At 31.4% G+C, this 19,451-nt stretch overlaps 1 protein-coding gene across 1 annotated transcript; it reads left to right on the forward strand.

Annotated features, from left to right (window-relative positions):
• The first annotated feature begins 10,890 nt into the window (after positions 1–10,890).
• LOC108321954 (uncharacterized) lies at positions 10,891–18,939 on the forward strand. The gene is made up of 3 exons (XM_017553880.2): positions 10,891–11,069; positions 13,149–13,219; positions 18,190–18,939. The coding sequence occupies exon 3, from the start codon at positions 18,202–18,204 to the stop codon at positions 18,706–18,708; it is 507 nt and encodes a 168-aa protein (XP_017409369.1). The 5' UTR covers positions 10,891–11,069; positions 13,149–13,219; positions 18,190–18,201; the 3' UTR covers positions 18,709–18,939.
• Positions 18,940–19,451: the final 512 nt, after the last annotated feature.

Consider the following 19,451-nt stretch of genomic DNA (forward strand, 5'->3'; position numbering starts at 1 on the left):
TTGAGTGTGTTAAGAAAATGTGTCGTTAGTGCTTCTTCAAAGATAAATGAATCGTAAAAGTTAGGTACTGAGTGGAAATCTATAAATTTGTTCAACTCGATTTAATTTCACTTTTTAAGTTGTGTTGAATTTTTTAGTGTATCCAATCACAATTAACTTGAGTAATATTGAAACGAGCCCAGCACTCTGCACTTAGAATTTTGATGGCCCAATATCTCTGCTGGCCCATGAGGCTTATTATTCTGAGAATGGAATGCATGTGTGGCATAATACGAGGAATGAAAAGATTGAAAGAGAGAGAAGGGCACGACAGAGAGCGAGAGGCGATGGAGAGAGAAGAGGCCGGCGACTCCTTCGACGGCGCTCCGAGACGGCGGTGGCCGGTGATCCAGAAGAAGAAAATATAGATCGGAAAACGGTGAGTAAAGAAAACTTATCCTTTCTTTATTCTGATTAATATGTAAAGTCTGTATACAATTGCATTGGGAAAAACGGGGGGAGGAACCCTATATATATAGGGTTCCATGGAAGAAGGAAAAACATAAATAACACCTAAAACAAGGAAACTGTTGAAAGACAGTTAAGAGAATCGAAAGTGATTCTCAATAGCCTCCCCTCAAGCTGGACAGTGTATGTTTACCAGTCCAAGCTTGGGGATAATGGTTCCAAACTTGACGCGATGCGGAAATTTCGTGAAGATATCAGCAAGCTGTTCTTCGGATCGGACGGGAGAAGATGTAAGAGGCGCTCCTGGAGTTTTTCACGGACCACGTGAATATCAAGCTCTATGTGCTTGGTTCGTTCGTGGAAGCTTTGGTTGTGGGCAATGTGGCGAGCCGATTTGTTGTCGCAATACAAAATAGGAACCCCAGATTCTTCAATTTGAAGGTCTTGCAGAAGATAATGGAGCCACTGTATTTCGCATACAATGGCAGCAAGAGCCCTGTACTCTGCTTCAGTGGAAGATCTGGAAACAGTCTTCTGCTTCTTAGATTTCCAGGAAATGAGTGATGATCCAAGGAAAACACAAAAACCCGTAGTGGATCTCCTTGTGTTAGGACAAGTGGCCCAGTCGGAGTCACTAAAAGCCTTTAGTTGTTTGGGAGATTCAGCTGCAAAGAATAAACCTTCAGAAGGTGAGGACTTTATATATCTTAGAATATGTTGAACAGCCTGATAATGATAATAAGTGGGATTTTGCATAAATTGACTGAGAAGATTGACAGTAAAACATAAATCAGGCCTAGTATTAGTAAGATAGAGTAACTTCCCTATCAATCTTCTATATGATTCAGGATTGGTCAGATAGTTGTCCTCTTTGTATAGAGTGCTGGTGTCCCTTAAAAAGGGAGTAGAAGAAGGCTTGCAACCTTGCATCCCTGTTTCCTCAAGTATGTCCAGGACATACTTCCTCTGACACAAATGAATTCCCTTCTTGGATCTTGCCACTTCAAGTCCAAGGAAGTATTTAAGCTCTCCAAGGTTCTTAATACGAAACCTTTTGTGCAAAAGGTCTTTAATGTAGTTAATTTCTTCCATAGAATTTCCTGCTAACACAATATCATCCACATATACAAGTAGAGCAGTAAAACCAGTAGCAGTTCTTTTTGTAAACAATGAGTGATCAGATTTGGATTGGTTGTAATTAACAGATATAAGAAAAGCAGATAACTTCTCAAACCACTGCCTACTGGCTTGCTTTAAACCATATAAAGATTTAGTTAGCTTACAGACCAAACCTTCTTTACCAGTGTCCATACCTGGAGGTAATTGCATATAGACCTCTTCATTCAAATCCCCATGTAGAAAGGCATTATCAACATCAAGTTGTTGTAAAAACCAGTTGTTGGAAGCAGTAAGAGCAATAAGAAGTCTAACAGTAGTAAGCTTAGCTACAGGGGCAAATGTATCAAGATAGTCTATTCCTTCCTGTTGGGTATAACCCTTGGCAACTAATCGGGCTTTATGTCTCTCAATACTACCATCCGCATTGTATTTAATTTTGTACACCCATTTGCACCCTATGGGGAATTTTCCAGGGGATAATTGAGTTAGGATCCAAGTATTATTTTCTTCTAAAGCTTTGATTTCCTTATCCATAGCCTCTTTCCATTCAGCCTTGGTTTTAGCTTCAGTATAGGATTGTGGTTCTTTGTTATTAGTAATAGTCATGATATATTTTGAGTATTTCTCAGACAAATTGTCGCAATTTAACACATTATTTATAGGATAGGCAGTTTTAAGAGTATTTTTAATGGATAAAGATTGATGAACCTGATGGACATAGTCTTTTAGGTAGTCAGGGGTCTTTCTGAGCCTGTTGGATCTTCTGCTTATATGATTCTCTTGATCTTCAGTGTCGTTATTGTTGTCTCTGTTAACAGAGGCTTGTTCCTGTCTTTCCTGGTCATCAGACTCATCATTTCTATCTTCAGTCAAAGGATAAGAGTCCTTTAGAAGATCATTGAGAGATTCAGTTTTCTCTTCATTGCTGGCTGTGTCCTGTCTGTCTTCTTGCAAGTTGTTGTAAGGAAATACATTTTCATAAAAGATAACATTTCTGCTTATGAACAGCTCTTTAGTATTTAAATCTAAAACAGTATAACCTTTGACACCACTCTTATATCCTAGAAAAACACCTTTCCTTGCTCTGGAATCAAGTTTGTTTATGCTATTTTCAAGAGTAGAAGCAAAGCATAGACATCCAAAAACCTTAAGATCTATATAAGCAGGAGATTTATCATAGAGCATATCATAGGGAGTTTTGTTGTTGAGAATATGTGAAGACATTCTATTTATTAAAAAAACAGCGTGCCCAACAGCATATGACCAATAAGCTTTAGGTATGTTAGATTGGAATAGAAGACTGCGTGTAACATTAAGTATATGACGATGTTTTCTTTCAACAATGGAATTTTGTTGAGGTGTCTCAACACAGCTGTTTTGATGATTAATACCATGTAAATTATAGAAACTTTCACCATTTAAACTCTGGTCCATTGTCAGATCTGATGTTCTTAACCATCTTATTAAATTGGTTCTTGATTTTAATCACAAAATTTTGTAATAAATCTCTCGTTTGCCCTTTATTGTTCATTAGGAAAATCCACGTGTGTCTAGTATAGTCATCAACAATCGTGAGGAAATATCTATGACCATGAACAGAAATAGCATTTAGAGGTCCCCATATGTCACAGTGTATAATTTCAAAACTCTCATTAGTAGCAGAAATACTCTTAGGAAAAGGTAACTTGTGTTGTTTGGCAAAATGGCAAGTATCACAAACAAAATTATCATCAGCTTTGATATATGAAAAACTTTCACATATGTGTTTCATTGTCTTATGTCCTGGGTGTCCTAGTCTAAGATGCCACAGGTTAACATCAATATTCTTACAGGAGAAAACACCTTTAGAGATATTGCTTTGAACAGGTTTAGGTAAGACTTGTAGGTAATAGAGCCCATTCCATGATTTAGCATATCCAATCGTCCTCAAAGTATGATTTTCCTTGATCTGACAATGCTTAGAAGAGAAAGTTAGGCTGCAATTCATATCCTTGATTAGTCTTTGTACAGATATCAAATTAAAACAGAAATCTGGTATATAGAGAACATTGAAAATAGTAAAATCTTTGGCAAACTGTACAGTTCCAGCATGTTCAGCAATTAGTATAGTGTTGTTTGGTAGTTTTATAGAAATTGGTTTGATCTTGTAGAAGGTAATAAAATTGTTTTTACTGTGAGTGACATGGTCAGTAGCACCAGTATCAACAATCCAAGAAAAAATACCTTGTTCATTCTCAGTTTCATTTCTTTGAACCTGATTGATATTGTGTGTGGGGGTTTCATCTATTCTGTCTATCATTTTGAGGAGTTTGTGCATATGTTCTGGCGTGAGAGAATTGAAACTGTTTTCATTGCTGATTTTTTGAATTTTCTGGGCTTCTTCATAGTCAGTGTTGTTCTGGCAAACATTGGCAGTCGTCCATTCATTTCTTTTGTCTTCCTTTTTGTACCAAGGAGGATATCCGTGTTTGGAATAACATTCATCTATGGTATGATTCATTTTGTTACAGTAAGAACATTGTTTTCCATAATTGGGGTTCCTTTCCCTTCCTCTGCCTTGACCACGAAACCCAGTTCCCCTTCCTTGGTTCTCAGCACTTCTTCCTTGATGTTTCCAATTCTGGTCTGGTTTCCACTGACCATTTCTTCCTGCGACATTAGCTAGAGTTTTAGCCTCTGTAGAGATTTGTTTTTCTTGCCTTTCTTGTTGAATAATGAGAGAAAAGACACGGTTGACATTGGGAAGAGGGTCCATCAAGAGTATCTGTGTCTTGACATTGTTGTAAGAATCGTTTAAACCTTTCAGAAAGCATATAACATGCTCGACCTCTCTGTATTTCAAAGAAATTCTGGATAAATCGCAGCTGCATGGAGTGGCACAAATGCAAGTGGGTATAGGCCTTAAAGACTCAAGTTCCTCCCACAATATTTTTAAATCTGTGAAAAATTGACTCACCCCCCTTTCACCTTGTCGGATGGAATGTATTTCTTGCAGTAAGTCAGAGATTTTGAAGTAATCTCCCTTAGAAAACCTTTCTTTGAGCTCATCCCATAGCTCTTTAGCCTCCTCAATGTAAATCACGCTTTCGGCAATGTGGGGGGACAAAGTTTTCGTTATCCAGGATAAAATCATAACGTTGCATCTTTCCCAGGCGTCATAGGCAGGGTCACTTTCTTGAGGTCTCTTTATGGAACCATCAATAAACTTCAATTTATTCTTTGACAGTAAGGCTCTCCTTAAGCTCCTGCTCCAGGATGAGTAATTGTTTTCGTTTAACACCTGAGTGATTAGAGTGAGCCCAGGATTTTCTCCTGGGTGCAAATAGTAGGGACTGGCTGGGTTAGTTGCTGGTTCGAATTGTTCCATGGTGGAAGAAAGAAACCACCAAGAGGGCCCAAGAAACAGTCAAGAACAATCAGAGGGATGAACGGAAGCAGAGCAGGCACTTAGACCTGCTCTGATACCATATTGAAACGAGCCCAGCACTGTGCACTTAGAATCTTGATGGCCCAATATCTCTGTTGGCCCATGAGGCTTATTATTCTGAGAATGGAATGCATGTGTGGCATAATACGGGGAATGAAAAGATTGAAAGAGAGAGAAGGGCACGACAGAGAGCGAGAGGCGATGGAGAGAGAAGAGGCCGGCGACTCCTTCGACGGCGCTCTGAGACGGCGGTGGCCGGTGATCCAGAAGAAGAAAATATAGATCGGAAAACGGTGAGTAAAGAAAACTTATCCTTTCTTTATTCTGATTAATATGTAAAGTCTGTATACAATTGCATTGGGAAAAACGGGGGGAGGAACCCTATATATATAGGGTTCCATGGAAGAAGGAAAAACATAAATAACACCTAAAACAAGGAAACTGTTGAAAGACAGTTAAGAGAATCGAAAGTGATTCTCAATGAGTAATAAATTTACAGTTTTAAATCTGATTGATCTAGTTTAACCTAAAATACATAATACTTATATAATTAAAAAATTATTAATTATTTGAATTTCAATTTCAATTATGGATTTTGTTTGTTATTATTTGAGTTTCACTGTTTTAGTCTGTTCATATTTTTATTTACTATTCATGTTTCTATAATTATTGTTTACTAAATTGATTTTGGAATTCAAATTATAAAATTTTGGGATATTAGAATAACAACCTCATCATTATTTTCCTTGTAAAAATTAACAAACATTAATTGAAATAATGAATTTGAAGATTATTTTTGTTAAAAGTTCCATACGACATCATGTCATTTTTCAAAATTATTCAATGACTCAACTCAAGTTAACTTAAAAGATTGCTATAACAAAAAAAAAATGTGCAACTAATACATAAGTCACACAAAATCTAGATGTAAGTCTAAATACAATACAAAACCTTTTTGAAATTGTGCTTCGATTGAAAACACGAATATTATTTGAAGAATTTGTCTTTACAGGCATTACAGGCACTCATGAAATGGCTTGAACATATTCCTGGAATGATGGAGAAATGGTGATTGTGATCAGTGAATTGTGATGCAATGTATGTGGCAACAAACAAATGTCCGAATTAGCTTGCTTTTGACAAATTAAACTGAAATGAAGTTTTAATGGAGACCGCATTATTTATAGCAGGGAAAAGTTTTTGTTCTTATATTATTATTATTATTATTTAAGGTAATGACATAAACTAAAAGGGATAGTACAATAGAAGAGTATCTGCTTTAAGGACAATTCCGAATCATGATATACCCCTGGACCATATGTGTCCCCATTACCTTAACTACTTAGTGCTGCTCATCATAACACTCAAAAACCAATACAAGGATTGTGTTTTGTCTCTCCAATTTGGTTATCAGAAACCAATGTAGCAACTCTTTTCAAAATAGAACGGTTTCAAAGTTTGAGTAATCCCTTTGGCTACCATAGCTTTTGTTCATTGTTTTTATCTGAAAAAATGGCTATTATATATTAACTACATTACACAATACAAGTCGACTAATATTGCAAAAAACATTGTCCGACAAGTTAAGCAAGTGGCAACACCATCTAATGTTATAAAACATACATAAACTATTGAGGGAAAAATAAATTTATTACTTCCTATGCTTGTGTGGTCATTAATGTTAATGTTTTGCTCATTAAGTACAAATTTTATATTAAATTATATTTGAGGTGAAAGTGGAATATTTTATTTTATTTTCTAATTAAATTGATATTTTAATACCAATATATAATATCATATTATCCGTACTTATATGTATCCATTGTTTTGAAAAAAAAAGGTAATATTAAATTTTAATTTATATTTTATTAAATTAAATGAAAATTAATTTATATTTTATTAAGTTAAATTTGATTAAAATTAAATTTTAATTTATATTATATTTTATATTTTTTTAATGTTATTTAAATTTTATTTGAAAAATTTATAAAATATTTCTTTTAAATATTTGTGGGTATATTTTATTTTTTAAACAAGTATCCAGTGGGTAATGAAACAAGTAAATGGTGAATTTTTTTTTATAGGTCAGACAACGAGTAGGCACTATCTATGGTCGATCCGACCCCTTGTCATCTTAATCCTCATCTCCATCGGGTATCAGGTATGCAACCGTACTTGTGTCTTATTAAGATATTCAATATCAAAATGATGTATTTTTGTTTATTTAAGACTTAATAGTTACTTTTGTTCAAAGTGGTCATCGAGTTTTTCGGCGTTCAAAGTGGTTCCCTTATTTGTAAAATTTGTTTAATTTAGTCATTTTCGTTGATGGTGTCTAAATCGTTAATCGACATAATGTCACATAAGCCAATATTGAATGAGTTGTCAATTTTGAAAATAAATAGCAAGTTAAGGTAGTTGTTTATGTAAAAGAAATTAACATTGTTCAAAGGGGCTATTCAATTTGGGTTGAAGAAATTGGTGAAATTTGTTCAATTTGGGTTTGTTGTTCGTTCAAAAAGTGTAATTGGAGAAACGTATGTTAAGTAAGTGTTTTTATGTTGTGTTTTATGTGCAAGTGTGTGGAGATGAAGGTCCGATGATGCGCGAATCGAACTCTCGATTTGAGGGGTTCTGTTGTGGTAGTTTTGTGGTGTGAAGGGATTTTGGTTCTATGATTTGGATGATTTTGTAGGTTTTGTGGAGGCATTGTGCTTCAGGGTAAGATTTGTGGTTTAAGTGGTTTGAATTCGCAGATCTATGACTGGGTTTTTCTGTGACGATGTGAAGGTCTCATGGTGGAGGATGATGATTAAACAACAATTTTATATAATCACCTTTAATTTACCATTGTCACATAATTTTCACTTAACTGGTCACATATATTCAAAACTAATGGTTCATTCAATATTGACTTAGGTGGACATTACACTGTTAATGATTTAAACGTCATCAACGAAAAAGACCAAAATAAACAAATTTTATGAAAAAAGGAGACCAGTTTAAAGTAAAAAAAAAAAACTTAAAGACCACTTTGAACAAAAGCATAGAGACAAAAATAAGTATTTAAGCTTTTCTTTAATATCAAATATTTAAAAAAAATTATAATTTTATATATTTCAAATTAGATAACAAATAAAATTTGATGAAAACTAAAACATCTATTAAATTTGCAAAAGTTAATGAAACAAAGTTGATATAATTTATTTTTTTAAATTAAAAAGAACAATATTCAAATTTTAAAATATTTTAAATGTCTCTTTACTCCCATTTTAAAATTCTAATGAAACTATTTTTATACATAAATAAAAATTACACAATTTCAATAAAATCACACAAAGAATATAGATTAAACTAATGATAATCTAAATTTAGCATAAATATTTTCATTTAAATTTCAATATATATGGGATGATGATAAACAAATCTATGAAAATGACATTAAATTATTATATTTATAATAAATGATTGTTATTTTACAATTGTAATAATAGAATTACACTTATGATAATGACTTAAAAAATACAAATGATTATATAAAAAATAAAAAAATAATATTTTACGCAAAAATAAACAACGAATAAAAATATTAAAAATAATAAAATGTGTCTTAAAAACAATTTGATATGTCATTCAATGACATTACAAAAAAAAAAATCAATGTAATAATATGATAAAAGAAAAAATACCTTAGTTATATTAGAAAAAATTCTAAATATCAAACCGAACTTTTTAAAGATAATGAATTATTTTAGCAAAACAAAAAATATTATTCAAATGAAATAAAAATTAAGAGTGAAATAATAAATAAGATAATTTTTTATTTTACGTTAGTTAGTAATTAAAGGTTCTATGTTATTAAATACTTAAATAGAGAGTTAAAGTCTCTCATGTAAAAAAAAATAACAATGAAAAAACATATTAAAAAAAAGCAAAAGATATTCATACATGAGATATAAAAATATATTTAATTTACTTACATAGTTTGATATGTCTGAACAAGATTTTAATAAGAAAAATATATCTTAAAGATTTGAATTGATTTCATGATAAATTAAGCAATTAAGAAAAATGTATAACTAAAATAAAAGTAATAAATTATTAGTAATTTTAGTAACTTAAAGGAAACATAAATAAGGACGAGAATAAATATTAGAAAGGATATGAGATAAAGACAAAACGTATATATCCATGTTTCCAAATCAAGTTGAAATAATTGAGTATTATTTATACCCGCATTCATATTCAATAATTTTTCTTCACAGACAATATCCACACGACAAAGTTTATTTCTCATCCTACTTTAAAAGTGTAATATGTACATAGTACAAATAATGTATGTATATTCTATCTCATTATCTCTACATACTAATATATTGATTAAAATAAATGGGGAAAGAAATAAATTTCTCTTATTTTTGTTCCAAATATTTTATGATATAAATACTTAGTTTATGAAAAAAAAATTATTTTCAACAAAAATATGTTTAAATGCATAACTTAAGATTATATTTGGGATAAATAATTCATAGAGTATGTAAATATTATTTATAGTTATTTTTATATTGATATTTTAATTTATATCAATGGATTTTAAAACTTAAACTTGTTTTAGTTTGTAATTATAGTCATGAAAAGAAGATAAAAGACCATCTAAACAGTAACGGACATAATTTATTGAGATGGCCAAATAAAGTAGAAAATAATATTATAATTACTTTCTAAAAATTATGTACTTTTAATTTCTTAAGAGACTAAAATAATGATATTTTCTGAAAGTATAATATATTGATAAAATATTTTTTGAATGGTGCAGCAATATTTTTTTAAATTATAGTTTTACGAGTAAAAATATTTGTAAAATATGTTTTTCCTTCAATTACATTATATTTTTATTTCTTATAAATATTTATAACAAAAAAGAATTTAAATGTAGCAATTTAATAATATCATAAATAAAAAAAATTAATTTTACCAATTTTTTCATGGGAAAAAAAATCCTACTCCAGAACACTAATTTTTTTTATGTAAGTTATAAATTTTATTTGTTAATATTTAAGTTTAAATATAAACATTTAGTTAAATTTAATATTTTATAATAAAAAAATATAAAATGTTATGGAAAAAGAAAAATTGTCATTTAAAATCACTAAAAATAATGTTATTGCAATTTTAAATAGTTAATACACTATAGAAGAAAACGATATGTCTTGCTCTCAATACGCATCATAATTACGAGTGGAAAACATATTTTTTTATGATAAATAAAATAAAGTTGTTACTCTTAAAATTATAAAAAAATATATAAATAATTTGTTCAAATTATTATAGATATATTTGATTTATTCAGGTAATTATTTTAGTTTAAAAAAATAGTTAAATAATAAAAAAGTTTAAATTGAAAAAGAAACAGTTAAATTTAAAAAAATAATGTTACATATAAATTAAAATTGATAAATAATTATTTTAATTTTAAAAACGTCACTATTTAATAGATAAAATAAGAAAAAAAATATAAACACAAAATATAGAATATCTTTTTATAATAGTGAAAACATGTGTTTATTTATTTTATGATAATAAAAAAATAATAAAACTCTTATTATTGTTATTATTATATTATTTTTATTTCTTTTATTGGTAGTTTTATAATTACAAAAATAATTATATTACAAAAAACTATAAAAAAAACTTGGTATAAAATACTTACAAATAATATAATAATTTAACATTGCATTAGATGCCTATAATATATTATAAATATTTTTATATTTTTTTTCAATATCATTATACTGTGTGTTGTTTTTGTTTTCTAAATGTTACTGGACTTAAAGCAAGGCCCAAGGATCCAAAACGAGAGGAGTAAAAAAAGCACAAAAATTCCAATTACCCAACCCAGTAATCTGTAGTCCTGTCTATGAAAGGAAGGAAGAACATGAGATATGAATAGGGAGGGCAGTGAAATGGCAGGGACAACTCAAAGGTGAATGTGGAAAGACGCCACAGATCTGTTCGTGGGATAGGAGACGCAACACCAACACCCATAACGGACAGAAACCACGGAATCGTTAACCAGGTGCGTTCTGCATAAATATTGACCTAGGAACAAACAAATCCAGTGTCGTTTTTTGTTTTTTTTTTTGTTGTAGTGTCCAACTGAACTCGCTGAATGGACTCTAAACTCGTGATTTTAAACGAGTTTGAGCGTGTTTGTCGTAACTCGAGCCTAACTAAACGATTCTACGCGCAGAGTTGATTAGGTTTGAGGGTGTGGGAACGTATAGTGGTGTTGAAGCACGAGTTCGATAAACCTGATATAGGAGAAAGGGATAGAGAGGAAGACCAATTTTGAAAGCATTGATTTGACAAGAGGACCAACCGAGAAAATTAGAAGCTAGGAACAGAAATACAAGGTCAATAAGTTAGATATTTTGGTACGAAATTTAGAAAAATACAGTGGTCTAGTCCTGGTATCAACAAATTAATTCCAGTTCTTCCTATGCTAATGCAATAGTAATCAGGGGTATACCTCAACCTGCTCCTGCTGATGCTCTACCTAAGTATGTATGATCAATCTCCGAGGTGTGAATAGGTTCTTTATTGGCTATAATGTAGTTAGTTCTGGACCTTTTGAACAGCAGCAAAATTGAGAGTTAGATTTGACATAAAAATAAAGCAGTAATAAGAAGAGGTTGAGTAGGATCTAATAAAAGAATACTAATAAGGTGAGAGCAAAGGGCGAAGTGTGTTTATGAATGGAGGATTTGACAACAGCACATTGCTTTTGCATTAGTTATTAGTTACTTATTTGCAAGTTGGAGGAGAAGAGAATACACAGACACAGAATAAGAAGAGTTGTGTCTGAAGCATCCGCTTACCTTGCCTGAAATGAGTTTGCAGTTACATGCGGTACAATAGTTTTTTGGCTCACTTTTGAGCTTCACCATGTAACTTGGTTAGGGCATATGCCTTTAATGAGCTCGCTTATGTGGAATTAACAAGTCAAGTAATTGAAATGAAGTTCTGTCGAAAATCACATAGTGAGGATTTGAAGCACCAGATCATATTGGGTGGCAATGACATTGAGATGAACTCAGACAAGCAACATACTATATATTCAAGAATCTCTATACACACACCTTTGAAATTTTTGGCAAATTGTGGTCTTGAGATGCAATTCCACAAAAGACAGACAAAGAGACAGTAATAGCCTAGCTATGTATAAACTTGAGGAAAAATAAGTATATCACTGTGGATGAAAGAAACTGACTTATATATATATATATATATATAATAATAATAATAATAATAATAATAATAATAATAATAATAATAATAATAATAATAATAATAATAATAATAATAATAATAATAATAATAATAATAATAATAATAATAATAATAATAATAATAATAATAATAATAATAATAATAATAATAATAATAATAATAATAATAATAATAATAATAATAATAATAATAATAATAATAATAATAATAATAATAATAATAATAATAATAATAATAATAATAATAATAATAATAATAATAATAATAATAATAATAATAATAATAATAATAATAATAATAATAATAATAATAATAATAATAATAATAATAATAATAATAATAATAATAATAATAATAATAATAATAATAATAATAATAATAATAATAATAATAATAATAATAATAATAATAATAATAATAATAATAATAATAATAATAATAATAATAATAATAATAATAATAATAATAATAATAATAATAATAATAATAATAATAATAATAATAATAATAATAATAATAATAATAATAATAATAATAATAATAATAATAATAATAATAATAATAATAATAATAATAATAATAATAATAAGGATATTATTGCTTAATTTAATCACCAAATTCATGAATTTGAACTGATTAATTGCATACCTTTGATTACAAAAAGAATTATTAATGTATACTTTTTATTTAAGTATCATATTTTCGTTGATAAAGCACCATAAGCAGTTTTTCTTTTTGTTTCCTTCTTTCCCACATTGTCATTATGACTAGATATATTGAACGGAGCAATAATTAATATTCAACATGTATTAAATATATCACCAATGCAACTCTTATGTTTGTCTTAATCCTTTTATGATTCCAGCTTGGAAGGCATTGAGCACTCGGCCTGACATATTACCAACAGTATATTACGAAGAACTTGCCAAGTTATAGGTACTGTGTTATCTACCTGTCTCTTTAATGCATGTGTGTGCCTCTTGCAAACCTAGCATAGGAAACATGATCTCTTTCAATTCTTAACTATTATTTATCACTTTCATAGACGTATGGGTATGTGGTCCAAACACATGCTACCCAAGATTTCAAACCTTATCATCCTTCCTATTACTCAGAGTCTTTACCAAATTGTTTGATGTAAAGTTCAAATTAAACATGTATGGTACACATATATGTGGTGTACATATATATGCCTGTTATCATGTGAAGGGTTTATCTTTAGGCTCTTGATTATGAACATCAGTATGACATTATATTTTTATTATATCTACAATATAGGTTTCTAGTTTCATGAAAATAGTACTAATACTGGTTTGAGTTTGATTTGACCAGTTCAAGACTTTGCTTATGTAACCTTTAGAAATTAAGTTCAAGCTCTTATAGGATCCCATACCTAATGACATTAACTTAAAATTTCAAGTCTTTCCTCTAATGCTTGCCTCTTAATTTGCTTTGCTATGTAGCCCAGGTGATGTCTTTTTCTCTCAACCTAGATTTTGTATGCTCTTTTCGGTTATTAAGCATGAGGTAATCATGGTCTTATATAGTAACTATCAATCAACACTTTGTTGTGTGCCTATAATTAGCTATGATTAATTAGTTGTTCATGATCGATAGATGATAATAATACAAATAAGACACCTCTATGGTAATGAACCATTGCGTTTACTTGTTCCTAGTTTTTCCACCATTAAATTTTATTAGCGAGTCATATCAATTGGGTAAGCATTCTTGTACTAATTGTGGTAATCACGTGAATAAGCATGTTGTGTCATCATTTGCTTTTAGTTCACTATGATATTTGGGGTCTTAGTTGCATTTATTTCACGTTAGGATATTTTTATTTGTCACTTTAATAGACGATTTCTCTTGTTGCACTTGGGTTTTTCTGATGAAGAATCTTTCTGAAATTGAAACCCAGTTAGACTGCAAAATTAAAATTTTACTATTAGACTATGCAAGAGAATATTTGTTTCTCCAATTTCAATCTTTTCTAAACTTGTAAGGGATTCTTCATCGAATATCATGTGCCTACACATCACAACAAAGTGTTGTTGTTGAGTACAAAAACCACCACTTCGTGGAAACTGCTCATACTCTTCTTCACTTTAATGTTCCTGTACACTTTTGGTGGATGCTCTTCTTACTGCATGTTATCTTATTAATCTTATACTTTTTTCAGTTCTCAAAATTTCATTATTCCTTTTTGCATCTTTGGGAGCACATGTTTTGTCCATGATCTCACTCCATGTAAAAGTAAAACCTTTGATAAAGCTCTAAAATGCATTTATCTGAGTTGCTCTCAACTCCAAATAGGTTATCAATGTTTCTCTCCTCAACTACAATGGTATCTTGTCTTTGTTGATGTTACATTCTTTGAGACTACTCCTTTAATTTCTTCCACCATTGAAGATGTCCCTTTGGAGGTTTCACCTATCATCCCACACTTGTAGTAGCTCCGACTTCACCTCCATTTTTAACGTACCACCAATGAACATGGACACCATTGGAAGTGCCTCTAGTGACCCTCCAACATCATCTCTTACTCATATTGCTCTTTAACCAGTGTTGCTTATGCCTGAAAATCCAATTGCAATTCACAAAGGTATTCAATTTACTTTTAATCCTAATCCTTTTTATGCCTATGCTCTAAATTGTGACCATTTATCTCCTTCCTATCTTCCTATCTGAAGCCATAGTTAACCACATTTGGCAACTGGTGATGATGCTAACGGCTTTGAATTCAAGAAACACATGGGAGCTTGTTTCCTTGCCTCCTGACAATAGCTCTATTAGGTGCCATTGGGTCTATCAATGAAGATCAAACCTAATGGTACAATTGATCATTGCAAAGCTCATTTGGTAGCCAAGGGTTATACTCAATTTTGTTGCCAAGATTGTGGTAACAGTTTTTGTACTCTATGGCTGTCATCCACCATTGGTCTCTTCACACTTGGGCTAAGGCCTTTCTTTATGGTGAGTTGTAAGAAGTGTACATGGATCAACCACTTGATTTTATAGTCTCCAGTTACTCAGATTTTGTCTATAGGCTTCATTGTTCACTCTATGACTTGAAGCAATCTCCTCATACTTGGTTTAGCCGTTTGAGCTTGGTTTTGCTAGAGTTTAGTATGATTCATTGTGAAGCTAATCACTTGGTTTTTTCCACTTTATTCTCCATTTGGCATGTGCATCTATCTTGCTATAGATGTTGATGACAATATCATCACTGGCAATGGTCCTAATGACATTCTTTGACTCAAGTCTCACCTACATAGTCAATTTTGGACCAAAGACTTGGGTCCACTTAAGTGCTTTCTTGGCATCAGAGTTGTACAACCCTCCTTTGTCATTGTCATTTCTTGGCAAAATAATGCTTTAGATGTTTTGACTAAGACCGGAATGATTGAATGTCACCCCAACGATAGTCTTATGAATCCTAATGTGAGGCTTTTTTCAAGTCATGGGGAGTCATTGGAAAACCTTGAAGTATTGTCATATAGTAGGCATGCTTAATTACCTCACTATCACTAGACCAAACATCACATTAGTGTGGTTAGCCAATTCCTAAAGGCTCCATTTAATAGTCATTGGAACTTTGTCATGAACATCCTTCTATACATCAAGAATGCACCAAATCATGATTTAGTATACGTAGATAAAGGAAATTCCAAAGTTTTTTTGTTATTTTGATTCTTATTGGATGCTTGAAAGACCCTTGAAGATATCGTAGTATAGAAGATATACTTAATTGCCTCACTCTCTCTAGACCAAAGGTCACATGCAATTAGTGTAGAAGAATTTACATTTAGCTGCAAGTACATGAATTAGATAGGTTCTCGATACCTGATTTTATCAATCCATTGAAGTTGTTCACTGTCAAGCTTAGCAGTTATAGGTCGTCTGGGATTTCCAGGTCATTTTGTTGGATTAGGCGACCTTTAAGAATTCTTAGGAAATTCCTGGCTTAAAGGGCTCGACAACATCGAAACATTTACTACACTAGTACAATTGGCAATGCTAGGGAGAATGCCACTAAACCAAAAACTTGATCACAAATCCATGCACAAGATTTGAAAACAAAACATGTGGTAAGAGATGCATCACACAAATATATAAAAGGCTTTGTCACAGATCTGAAAACATTAAAGGCAAAATCTGCATGTTGTCCAGCCAAACCTTGCCGTAGCATTTCTACATTAGTTTGTCCACTTGTTGATTTTTTACAAGAACAAAATTATTAACAATCAGGACAAAATAATGAAGAGGACAAGTTTGTTCGATGATCCAAACTTTAATTCGAGAGTAGTCTGCTAGAGTAACAGAAGAAATGGAGTCCGAAAAGTTCAAGGAGGGGAAAAGGGATTTGTTACTAGTTATATGATTTGATGCATCACATTCAAGTATCCAAGGTTTATGAGAGAAGGACCGAGAAACAAAATCTACAGGTTTACCAAACTAAGCCACAACTAAAACATATGATGCAGATTGGTTGGTTGGTTGCTCACAGCTTCAAAAGTTCATGATACCCAATATAAAAAATCGTGATATCTGAAGTTGGAGTGGTGGCTTTGCCCACATTAGCTAGCAGAGATACTTGTGAGCTCTAGTGTGACATTCTTCTTCAACATGACCCTAACAATTGCAATAGTTGCAGTGGGTGCGACCACAAGTGTGAAAGGAGTGAGGGACTAGGGTAATGAAATCCCTGGTAGACATTGAGGTGTTTTAAAAATTATAAGGATTGGAGAGATACAACAGCTACTTCCTAACTGCATTGTATATGTATGAACATTAGAACCTGAGAGAATTTGATTATGAACAACTTTAAAGTCCGGTGAATGTCCAACAAGAGCAAATATCGTGCAAAATTGATTGCATGATTTATGAATGTCTCTGCATTAGTAGTGAAGGGCATGTGAGAACTTTAAAGTCTACAATAAGGTGATTAGGCTTTTCAAGATATGTTTACATGTCCATCTTAAGTCGTAAATGTCTGGAACTGTGCTTGAAGATTGGGGCCAAGAGAGAACCAGAGGACGCTATATAAGGAGGCATCAATTTGCTTCTAATGAGGTTGCTCAATAATGGGAATAGCGGAGGTCAGAGTTGCCAAATGACGAGTCTTGTCTTGGTCACATGAACAGGGCATGTGAAATGTTTTTTGTGAACAGTGTTATGTGCTGATTAAAAAGGTGGGAAAAAAGGGAAAAGAAAAACCTGAATCTGTGATACCATACAGTTATGTTGTGAATTGTGCGTTTAACCATGCATGTTAATCCTTTATTTTTAATCATTCAAAGTATAATATAAGGAAACCTAATAATGGAGAATATCTCAAATCATCAACTGTGCATATTTCCCTCCGTAATTACTAAGATAAAATCATATCTGTTACATGTGTTATTTGTAATTTTTTAACAAGTTAAAAAAATACATTCAATTTTGTTTTCCATTTTATATTTTTTAAACATGCTTTGAAAACAGATTTAATAAAAAGTTTCCTTGTTATCTCATTATAAAGACAGTTTTCAAAACAAAATTATTAAACAATTTTTTTTCTTATTTTCTTCTTAAAAAACAGTTTTACAAAACAAGCTTTCAAATACCTTCAAACCTACATCTCTTGGGAATTCCAAATTACAATTATTAAGCACAACATTCAAAACACAAGTGACCCTAGCTCATTAAAGCTATGTTCAGATTGATGGTTATTCCATTTCATTCCATTCCACTATTTTATTCCAGCCTTCCATTTAGCCCACCTTTAGTTGTTTAAACATAGCGTCATAAATATCCATAAATCATAAACATAATCCGAATTTTTATTTTTTTATTCTACATACCTGCATTAGTATGTTTTTAACATCATTACTTCAATGATATTTTTCGGGTATCTTATGTAGGAGTTATCAATCATGGGTGAGTTTACGATTCAGATTAGCAATGACCTTGTCAATCAGCTTGTTGATGATGGCGTGCCAAAGAAAAAAACTAGAAAGAGCAGACGAAAGGTGGCAAGAGACACTGAAAAGTCTCAATCTAATGAAACTAGAAAGCCGGATAGTGCAGTTATTCCAGGGTGGCCTGTGCAGCCCCCTTTGCATCTACCTGGAACGTTTCCTGCTCAACCTCCAAAGTCAGAGTTAGAGAGCATTAAGGGTATGCTTCAAGAAAGTGAGAAGGTTTTGGAAAGATTGCAGAAACAAGAGGAGACTATGTTGCAGGAAGTAACCCAGAAGGCAAAGGATCTTCATGATAAAGAGTATAAGATTCCAAACCCAAAGCCTGAGCCATGCACGGCCGAGAGATTTGCGACCTTATCATGTTACAAGGAACATATCAAGGATCCTTTGAAGTGTGCTACTCTTGTTACCAGTTTTGCTGATTGCCTACGTAGGTTCGGCCGTTTAGGTGACAAGTGAGTTAAACTGAATAGTGCTTTAAAAGGAAATTCGTCTGACAAATGCAAATAAACTAGTGAACTACATACTGACTGATAAATACTCATTGTGCTGCTGCCAATTTTTTTTTCTCATTCCCAACATTAAACCATGTTTTCCAGATCCGAATAAGTGATGTATTCCTCATTTGGAATCTGAACATTTCGTTATCTGTGTGCCCATTCTATCAAGGGAGTATTTTCGTGTTGGTCAGTTACAAGTGTTGCTAACTCGAAAAACTAGAGACGGTGCAGGTTTTATCAACTTTGAGTATCGTTATTTATTTTTGTTATTATTTTGGGACAACTTTTACGACCTAAAACATTAGGAAAGACGTACTGTAACTAAAAGTGTGAAAATAATAGTATTGATTGGAAACTTCACCTTAATCGTTCTAGTTTAGAATAATTTTAGGTGAAAAACATAACTAAAGTATCATAAACTAAAGATATTTTAAGCTTAGCTTTATTTTGATTGATCTTTAGACTGTATCTTATTTAAAAATATACGTAATGAAGTTTAATTTTGTTTTAACTGATACTTAAATTAGTCTTTCTACAAATAATGTTTTATTGTTCAAGGTTTATTGCAATTCATTTGATTTTGTATTAAAATGTAAAGAAAAAAACATGACTTTAGGAAATTTAAAATAATAAAAAAGTATATATTTGACTCTTTTAATTACAAAATTTATAACGTTTTAGTGTTTTGAAAAAATTATTTTA

This window comes from Vigna angularis, chromosome 1 (assembly GCF_016808095.1).
Source record: "Vigna angularis cultivar LongXiaoDou No.4 chromosome 1, ASM1680809v1, whole genome shotgun sequence".
In the NCBI taxonomy this organism is placed as follows: Eukaryota; Viridiplantae; Streptophyta; class Magnoliopsida; order Fabales; family Fabaceae; genus Vigna; species Vigna angularis.

Bases quoted from the DNA above. Each gene is read 5' to 3' on its own strand.
- LOC108321954 (XM_017553880.2), top strand. From the start codon at position 18,202: ATGGGTGAGTTTACGATTCAGATTAGCAATGACCTTGTCAATCAGCTT.